Here is a 10,633-nt window from a genome sequence, read left to right on the forward strand (position 1 = left end):
AAAACGTGTTTTACGGTCCTACACGTAAGTAAGTATGACATTTTTCATAGTTATGATTTTGAAATGCTGTTTTTATTCGTTTGACCCTGAAATAGTTTGCATGTAATGGAACTGAAGTAGAATCTCTTATGCCACAATCATAAGGGAGAGGGGGTGTAAAATTTAACAGCCAACCATATTTTATCGTAGATTCATGTATAGGCGATTTTGCTATATATTTATATAGCAATTGCTGCGAATCGTGTTAGTATAAACCATAAAGCGTCAGATCGAAGACAGGTCTATGATTTGTTTTCAGAAGAATGAATATACAAACACATTAAGTTTGTCGTAAACGTCGTCGTAAATCGTCACGTTAGCTTCCGGTTGGACATGCGCACATACAAATATGAAGGTAACCTACCTCTTTAAGGAAGCAAATCTAGTATGATAAAGGAGCCTAACATTATACACTTATTGAATAAATGTGTTCTAACATGACATCTAAAACATAATTCAAGTTTTGTTTGTTAATTTTGACTATAGCCCAACTAACGCAGGCTAAATTTTTGACTGATAAAAAGCATAGCTATAGAACTGCGGTTTAGTTAAGAAGTCATTTAATTTAATTGGCTATAAGCCAGTCTAGCAAATAGTCCTCAAAACTCAAAACAAATAATACAAAACAGCAACAACAATAATAAAAACTTTATTTAACGAGGATAACATAATAGCTATAAGTTATATTGACTAATTTTACAACATTTATGTACAAGTACTTCAAAATAAAAGTTTCGAAAATACCACAAAATGATGTAAATATGCTATTACCGTCATTATTTTAACTGCGATTAAAATAAATGAGTCATGTATGCATCTTTATTTACTGATGTTGGAAATTCATTGTAATCTATACATTTTATACAAGTTTTTAATTGTCGATAGTTTTACGAAATAATCGTTTCTAAATGTCAAACAAGATAAATATTTTATTTGTAAATTGTTCGTATCTTTCTAGACCCTAATGCATTGCTTTTAACCATTTTAGTTTATTTTGGAGCAAATATTTTATAAGAGTACTCGCCTACAAAGATCAGCATGTTGGCATAGACTTTTGCAATTCATGCATAGTTACAAAAATGAAAACCACTAAATATCAACTCAAGGTAACAAACTTTTACTTGGATATATGGCTGCGAAAGGACGGACGGACACACTGAAAACGTCCAATCTGCATTGTATGATTCCTTTTCTTTCTTTAAAAAAACAAGAGGGACATGATGGCCCTATATATCGATCACCAGAGTTGATCTGGCCTACAGACCGAGTTTTTTTTTACCACACATGAACTAGTTTCGAATTTAACCGATAGATCATCAAGACAAACATTCTAACCGAGTTTCATAAAGATTAAGTCACAACTGTGGCCTATGGAGTATTCACAATCTTTTCCTTTGATCTGGCCTACTGACCTACTTTTAGACTCCGCATAACTGACATAGAGATCATCAATGTAAACATTCTGGCAAAGTTTCATAAATATTGGATCACAACTGTGACCTCTAGAGTGTTCACAAGCTTTTCCTTTGATCTGGTCTACTGACCTTGTTTTTTACTCCACATGACCAAGTTTCAAATTTAGCCTAGAGATTATCAAGGCAAACATTCTGACCAAGTCTCATAAAGAATGAGTCACAACTATAGCTTTTAGAGTGTTCACAAGCTTTGCCTTTGATTGACCATGTGACCTAGTTTTTGATTCAACCTGACCTAGAGATCATCAAGACAAGCATTCTGATCAAGTTCCATAAAGAGTGAGTCACAACTGTGGCCTATAGAGTGTTCACAAGCTTTTCCTTTAATCTGGCCTACTGACCTACTTTTAGACCCTGCATGACCTTGTTTCAAAACTGACCTAGGGATCATCAAGGCAAACATTCTGAAAAAGTTTCATAAATATTGGGTCACAACTGTAACCTCAAGAGTGTTCACAAGCTTTTCCTTTGATCTTGCCTAGTGACTTGTTTTTGACCCCACATGACCCAGTTTCAAATCTGACCTAGAAATATTAAGACAAACATTCTGACCCAGTTTAACAAGAGCACCGCCTTGCGGGTGCTGACGCTCATCTGATTTTTTTTGTATTATAGAAATATTGTCCTACCCATGATTTTCTAAGTCTAAAAAGGGCCATCATTCTTGCAAAAAGCAGGATAGAGTTATGTTTCTTGATGTACAGTGTCTGCTTATGATAGTGAAAAACTGTTGCAAGTTTTAAAGCAATAGCTTTGGTAGTTTATGAGAAAAGCTGACTTAAACATAATACTCAACCAAGAAAACTAATGTCCAAAAGGGGCAATAATTATTGCAAAAAGCAGGATGGAGTTATATTTCTTGATGTACAGGGTCGGCTTATGATGGTGAACAAGTGTTGCAAGTTTCAAAGCAATAGCTTTGATAGTCTGAGAGAAAAGGTTGACCTAAACATAAAACTTAACCAAGAAATCTGATATTTTCTAAGTACAAAAGAGGCCATAAAACTTGCAAAAAGCAGGATGGAGTTATGTTTCTTGCTGTACAGGGTCAGCTTATGATGGTGAACAAGTGTTGCAAGCTTCAAAGCAATAGCTTTGATAGTTTAAGAGAAAAGCTGACCTAAACATAAAATTTAACCAGGCAACGCCGACGCCGACGCCGATCAAGTGATAACAATAACTCATCATTTTTTTTTCAAAAAAATCAGATGAGCTAAAAACGACGGAGTTACAACTGTGTCCTTTAAAGTATTCACAAGCTTTTCCTTTGATTTGACCGTGTGACCTAGTTTTTGACCCCACATGACCCAGATTCAAACTTGACCCAGAAATCATCAAGACATTCTGACCAAGTTTCATAAAGATTGGATCAAAATGTGGCATCTAAAGTGTTCACAAGTTTTTCCTTTGATCTGGCTTACTGGCCTAGTTTTTGACTCCACATGACCCAGTTTCAAACCTGACCAAGAGATCATAAGGATTAACATTCTGACGAAGTTTCATAAAGATTGAGTCACTAATGTGGCATTTAGAGTGTTCACAAGCTTTTCTTTTGATCTAGCCTACTGACCTAGTGTTTGACCCAACATGACCTTGTTTCAAACTTGACATAGATATCATCAAGACCAACATTCTGACCAAGTTTCATAAAGATTGGGTCACAAATGTGGCCTCTAGAGTGTTCACAAGCTTTTCCTTTGATCTGGCCTACTGACCTAGTTTTTGACCCAACATGACTCAGTTTCGATCTTGACCTAGAGATCATCAAGACTAACATTCTGACCGAGTTTCATAAAGATTGGGACACAAATGTATAGAGTGTTCACAAGGCAAATGTTGACGGACGCCGCACGACGGACGACGCACTGACGCACGACGAACGCCGACGGACGCCGGACAATGACCGGTCACAATAGCTCACCTTGAGCACTTTGTGCTCTGGTGAGCTAAAAAACAAACAAAATACATATGATCTTCTGAATTTCACTTTCGTTTACTTTAGTTTATGAAGATAAAATCAACACAACTTCGTTCTCATCTGTTATCAACATAGTAAAAACACAAAGCCTTTTAGTCTTCATACTCTCACGTCCTTTTTCTGTCTTCTATGAAGATATGGCAAAGACAATGCTAAAAGTGCCCCTACAAAAGACATGGTTCCCAGAAAGTGATACGATGCGATGTAATTTCCTGTAGCGTCTCTGAACGAACCTGCAAAAGACAAAGAATGTTAAGCAAAATTTGCAAGTATCAGTGTTTCTATGCAAATGAACATATAACTATTCGCCTTTTTTCAAAGAGGTCTGGGTTTCAGGTTTGCAATGAGTATTCCTGATGGAGCCTTTATCCAAATTAAACTTAAAGTGACAATGTACCGCTTCTCAAAATCACTTAGCATGAAGAACATGAAGAAGAATATGTGAGAGAAAATGATATTTTTAAAGAAAGAAAAGACAACTTGGTAAACAATTACCAATAACTGGAAATGTAGACGCGGCTGCTACACCGTGACACAACAACGTAAACCCGATACAGCTCTTCAGTTTTGGTAACGTCAGGTACTCCACAAGAATAACGGGATACATCGATTGGTAGATTTCACAACATAATCCTGAATAAGAAATTATTATATTCTTGTAACAAAATATCTAAATTATGGTATCGTTTAACATCATCGACAACTTAAATGTGCGGAAAACAGCAATGAAATTCTTTTTAATTGTTTTGGCTCCAGTTAGCTTTCGCAAAGAAAAAAAGCGCACCTTTGCAAAACACGTTCAGATTCCCGGTATATATAATTGTATAAGTGATTTGGTTCCTCTTAAATATTAATGTTTGAAAAACAAAACAGTAGATATCTCAAACTGATTTTCTCTTGAAAAATATCAGTGTTTGTCGTTCAGATATTTATTATTTAACAAATAATCAAGGCCTACGAGTGATTTATCACGGTTCAGATTTCAGATGCGCAGGAGTTGAACCACGGTGCCGTTTGCATCTGAACGATGGACCGTAATAAATTAGATAACAAACCACAAGAATGCATTGGTTGTATTCATTCTTACATGTTCAATGAAATGTTTTGGTAAAAAATATGCTAAATTTACTTAACTCATGTAGCAATGAACCAGACGTTATGTGGCAATTTGACGTCGTAATTGACGTCATAATGCTCCCTTACCGGTCCGCGCGTCAACCATTGTTTATCGTAGAATATACAAGGCTTGACTTTCTTCTTTGTTTAACCAGCAAGCAAATCGAGACATGTAAGATATATCATATAACTTCATCGTATCTGAACTCCAAACAATGATTCAATTAACGGCAAATTACTGTTTGAGATACAATATTTTTTTAATTAATGTTCTAAAGTTGATTTTTTTTTCTTCACAGGGGTAACATCATTTGAGCCTTCAAACATTTTGTTCAAATCGAAGTCTGTATTTTTCACAACAAAGCATTGTAGTCCTACTAAGATGCCAGTAATTCACGGTTAATACATTTATCAGTAAAGTGTCTTTCTTACCAAATATTACAGCAAAGGAAAGGTCTTGATGAATCTAACACAATGCGTTGTTACCCCAGCAAGTGTTGATACCACAGCTAACAGTGTAGTCAATTTCACATATTTTCTGTCGGCAAATAAAGCGCAAAGAATTCTAGAGAACATCCCGACACCACCTATAATTGACATCAGTAATCCAGTTCGTTCTGCACTTAAACCGAGATCTCTAGATAATGGAGCTAAAAACACTGGAAGAAGAAGAGTTGTTGGCGCCATCATGGCCGCCATAAGTAAGAACACCGGAAACACGACTGATCTGAACAAGGTTAAGTCGTATGAGGCATTCAGTCTTCTCCGAAATGAAGCTTTCTTGTCTTTATTTTTGTTTTCTTGTATATTTTCCGCTGGGATGTCCGGGGTGTCAATGACGGGTCCGCAGATTATATCTACACTAGAACATAGGGCTAGTTGTGACCTTGATAACGAGACAGCAAGACTATTCAAGGGGGACAGCCCCTTTTGTGAGTTTTGTGACGAGATACTTGTTCGCCTGTTACCAAGAGAACATGCGGTGTTTCGTGGTAATAACGGTGAGCTTGACTTTGTATGTGATTGTTGATCACATAGATCAAAACAAATGATTTCCGATGTAGACCGTGTGCCGTCTGCACTCACTTTCATTTTTCCTTTGTTCTCTTTTTCTAACACTAACTGTGTCAGAATCTCATCTGTTTTATTCCTTTCAGATTGAACTCCATTTTCAATACTGTTTGTACTGCTTAATATCACATTATCTTTCACTGGAAGAAGGTTTTCACTTTCTAGGATATCCCCACCGTCCTTGATATCCTTAGTTGTTTCTTCTGTTGTTTTTTTTTTTGTTATCAATTTATGCCGTTTGAACGATTTAACTGGCCTTAATAAAGCAGCAGTTACCAGTATATTCAATGTCACCCCAGCTATTATCATAAACGTTCCGGAATACCCGATGTCCTCAAATAACGCCGACAAGATAGGAGCCAAAATAAACCAGCCGACATTAGATCCACAAAAGGCCAAACCAGTGGCCAGTCCACGCCTTTTATCGAAATATTCTCCAATCGTGGCTATGACTGATGGATAACTTATGGCAGTTCCTAAACCTGAATAAAACATACACATTTCTTTTATTATCAGTTGATTTCATACTTTCCTGTATTTTAGGCGGAAACTATCTAGCTCCTGCTATGGTTATTTGCTGAAGATAATAACCAAATTCCATCAACGTCCAAAATATGACTTTGAAACTTAATACAATAAAATAAAAACATTTTTAGCTGGTTGATATTTCGCTTTAATAGTGAAACCATAAAGAAAATTGGCAGATTCCGTGCTCTTACGTATTCTTTCATATATATATATATATATATATATATATATATATATATATATATATATATATATATATATGCTTATTTTGACATTCTTAGGCCTTAAAAGAAGACTGCTCTTTCATAACAACTGGAGAATGATGAAATCACATTAAAAATTACGTGATCACTTGCCACTGCGGGTCCAGTACTTATCTTGGCAAATATAGCAAAGACATTGTATCAAATAACATCACCAAGTATGCATCATGAAATTCTTTTTCGCTTTTACAATAATTTTCCACTAAAATACGTGTGTTTTAAAAAGAAAGGTACCTTCAAGAAATCCAACTGATGCAAACAACATGTGTATACCTGTAGAGAATGCTGATATGATGTGAGATGTAGTGAAAACCAAAGCCCCAAGCGTGATGGACATACGGCTGGACAAGAACTCTGTTCCAACAGTCGTAATAATAAACAAGGCTGCAAAACCGACAACATAATAACATTTGAAACTTGATATCTCAAATTCGACGATATTTTCAAGTCCAGTCACTAAAACATGTGCACCAAATATTATTTTACTAGTAAGTCGAATTTCAGTTCATTCGAAGCAAAATGCTTCGACCTCTTCGAAATACCGAGTTTTAACTGTATTAGATTACAACAACGTATAAACGTGTTTGAAAACAGTTCTAAAGTGTCCCTGTGCATATTACAATTGTACATGTGCACAGATGTGTTGCATAGAAAGTTAGAATCTTCGTAATCAGGCAACTTTCTCGCCTATGGACTTTTTGTACCCTGCTCAAACATTATATAGAATATGCACTGACTACCTTACTCGTCAAGAAATGAAATTGTTTTTAATACAGTTTTTAATTCAATCAACAATGTATACAGATATTATGACAAATGAAGAGCAAATTATTACACGAAAAACTCATGACAAGGTTTTGCATAGTTGTTAGGAGAGACGTGACAGAGGCCGTTGATCCGAATCTATCCTGGATGGCCACGAAAATGATTCCAAAATTCTTCTTAATACCTCCAAATATTGCCAAGTAAAATGCTGCTCCTATAAAAAATACACAAACGATATTCCCTATATACAGTATTCCAAGACCACATCAACTTTGTTTCTAATTCATTAAAAATCGTATGTAATAAAGTAAAACATGTGTCAAAGGGTTTATCTGTTCTGTTGTAGGGACACTAAACTATTCGAGGGCTTTTCAAAATCTTTTTACATCGGAAAAATTACAAATTTTAAAGACGTCTGTCCTAGAACAAGATTCCAGAGCAGGTTAGTTTTTAAGAGCGACTAAAAAAATATATAGAAAAAATCATATTTAATATTAAAAACAAAATATGATAGTACGGTTGCCACCTACCAGCGAGTACTATCCATGCCCATCCTCGATCTATCGGTAAACTTTCATTTTCATTAGTGTCTGGATTGTCTTTAACACTTTCAATGTCCCTTTGTGTTTCCATGGCTTCTTTTTCTGCAGTATTAAAAGACGCTTGTTATTGGCTTTCCATTTATAGACTCTGGCCCTAGGTTCACATCTACCTGGGCGTTAATCGGCAGTTCTTTTGTTTTGCCAGTTGCCATTTTACACAGAATATTATCGTTATCATAAAATCCTGAAACAAAAAAAAATGGAGAAAAACAACAAATGCTCTAAACGTGGTAATATCTATTTTCCGACACCAGCCTTCAACCGATGTTACTTTTTATTTCTTTTTTTCTTTAAGAATAAAGGCCAAGAAAATTATACAGCTAAAATTGTCGTTAACTCCAGCTAAAGATTATGTTTACATGTAAGACATTAACTGATAATCCCAGATTTTGTTTTTCTTATTTGAGCTGTTCCAGAGAAATAAGAAAAACCTTAAACCTGAATGAAAAGGAATCGAATTTTTAGTTATGATAAACTACTCATATTCGACTTATGTTCTTGGATTAAATCTTTAACGCCGATGAATATTCTAGCTTGATACATGTATAAAGATTGAGGTGTAATTCTGGCAGTCAGTTATTTACTTTAAAGGCACATATTTTTGAGATTTTGTAGACTGAAGTAGTTTCTTAAAGATTTATCGCGATTTCACAATGTTTTTGTTTTCCTCATATGAGACGATCCTTTCGAAGCAAAGAATGCAACCAAGCACAATAATAGCAGGCTCGTTTTGATCGAGTCTGTTCAGAATAGGTACACCCCTCACGCCACCTATCGTCGGCTGTGGCGAAATTCTATCCATCCGTATTACGGTAAAGCATATTGAGCGAGCCATAATCGAATAGTAGTCGTCCATATATACATATATATATAAATGTTAAAGTATTAGATCACTAATAGAGAACCTCCTTTATGAAGAGTATTCAATTCCTACCATAAACCTACTTTTACTGCAATTCTTAGGGGGGCGTAGGTTCAAGCCCTACTGGGACCAAATTTATTTTTCCTTATTTTCCTTTTTTTTCTAGTAAGTTTTTACTTCTTCCAAGATTTATTATTGATTTCGTGTACAAAAATGGAAAAAGGTGAGTCTTATAAGCAAGTTCTTGGTGTTCAAAGTGAATTTACTACTTAAACAGAAGGGGTAGAGCTAGACATCTTTAAAAATATTGAGTTACACGTGGTAAAAGTTCTCTATTTTGCTTTCACTCTTAGATTATATATTGTGGAAGAAATTTAGGTAGGTTTTACGTTTGCCTTAAGGTTATTTTTAAATGGAGTAAGCAAAATTCAAAACAGAAACACAGCATTCGACCATATTTTTTCAATGTTGAAGTATGAATTCTGTCTCATTAGATCCGTTTACTTGAGGCACCATAGAAAAAAATGGTATTGACATTTATATTTTATGTTTTATAATTGTTAGCCAATAGTTTGATTTTCTTTTATTAAGATTAATGGTAAAATGAGTTCTCTGCAAACGTGTTAGATAGTGGCTATCACTTTGAAATTTGTCTCTACTTAAGCTTGAGGAGATACCATAAGTTATACAAAATTTATAATAAACGGCACGGTAAAAGTTGTTTAAAAATTGCAAAATAGTGCAAAACACGGTTACCTTTCAGAATATACCAAGCAAAGGCCATTTTGTAAACATTACTTTTAGTGATGTAATACCTTAAATAAGCTAATAATAAACCATGCGTACTATATGATGCAATCTTACCTGAAGTATGTATTTATCCATCTTACTAACTTAAACTATTTTTGTCAACAACGTCTTCTTGTCCATGCAATAAATTTTTTATAAACAACTCTTTATGAATAAATTAGCATCGAATCAACTTGCAAAGTATGATGCGCTAGCATGCTCAAAATGTCTATAAAACTCATATCCTTTGAAATATTGATTTGTATGCACAAGGTAAAAGCTGCATTTGATTTCTCACTCTCGTTTACATAATTACGACTGCACTGAATTGTGACAGTGTATTTATACACACATATATAATATATATTGCGGTACAGTTGCATGATCTGTTTGATTTACAAAATTGTCTTCTTAATTAACAGTGTTTCACAATCTTCATGGGAAAATATGCCAATATGCAATTAACAATCAAAAGACATAGAAATAATGCAAACTTATCTCACTCATCCAGTTGAAAATTTTAAAACGTCACCGGTAGTCTCGCTTTGAGTGCGAGAGGTCGTGGGTTCACTCCCTGACCGCGTCGTAAGTGAAAAATGGTACTAGTGGCTTCCTCGCATGACGCTAAGTACTTTGACTGGTCAACACAATGTTAGTACAGTGTGACAGGGTGGATTATTATGTCACGTGTCTACGGCGTGATATCCCAGTTGTTGCAGCACTATACACTGCTCATTCGAACTATATTGCAACCACAAAGCAAATCTTATACAAATACGTCCAGTTACACGGACGGCCAATATCTGTGAAATGAACAATATAACATAATCAACCTTATCAAAATTAAAGGTATACTGAATCCAAATGTCATTTAATTACTATATATAGTTTATGTAAACATACAATTAACTGGTGTATGTGCATTAACAGTACAAAAAAAATACATACTTGATATTATGTATACCTATGTACGGTTAGAATTTGAACTGCAACTACAAAAACTGCAAGTTTTTTTTTAATAATTGACCTTTACGGCATGACTACTTTATGAATAAACATGTATATAAACGATTAATTTACATGCTTTGTAAAATCAAATATATTTGATGAGGACTTTCAACATTTGAAGTAAATATCTAAAGATA

At 34.8% G+C, this 10,633-nt stretch overlaps 1 protein-coding gene across 3 annotated transcripts; it reads right to left on the minus strand.

The window, feature by feature from the left end:
• Positions 1-452: 452 nt before the first annotated feature.
• LOC123556072 (monocarboxylate transporter 7-like) lies at positions 453-10,037 on the minus strand. 3 transcript variants are annotated; one of them, XM_053547510.1, is made up of 7 exons: positions 9,564-10,037; positions 7,766-7,879; positions 7,306-7,449; positions 6,705-6,854; positions 5,041-6,161; positions 3,988-4,125; positions 453-3,725 (listed from the first exon to the last, which is right to left on the minus strand). In XM_053547510.1, the coding sequence occupies exons 2-5, from the start codon at positions 7,866-7,868 to the stop codon at positions 5,047-5,049; spliced, it is 1,512 nt and encodes a 503-aa protein (XP_053403485.1). In that variant the 5' UTR covers positions 7,869-7,879; positions 9,564-10,037; the 3' UTR covers positions 453-3,725; positions 3,988-4,125; positions 5,041-5,046. The 3 variants fall into 3 exon arrangements, with proteins under 3 accessions (XP_053403485.1, XP_053403483.1, XP_053403484.1); XM_053547508.1 differs by having other exon boundaries at positions 454-3,725; positions 7,766-8,021; positions 9,564-10,036; XM_053547509.1 differs by lacking the exon at positions 9,564-10,037 and having other exon boundaries at positions 454-3,725; positions 7,766-9,517.
• Between the last annotated feature and the right edge of the window lie 596 nt (positions 10,038-10,633).

This window comes from Mercenaria mercenaria, chromosome 7 (genome assembly GCF_021730395.1).
Source record: "Mercenaria mercenaria strain notata chromosome 7, MADL_Memer_1, whole genome shotgun sequence".
NCBI classification, from domain to species: Eukaryota; Metazoa; Mollusca; class Bivalvia; order Venerida; family Veneridae; genus Mercenaria; species Mercenaria mercenaria.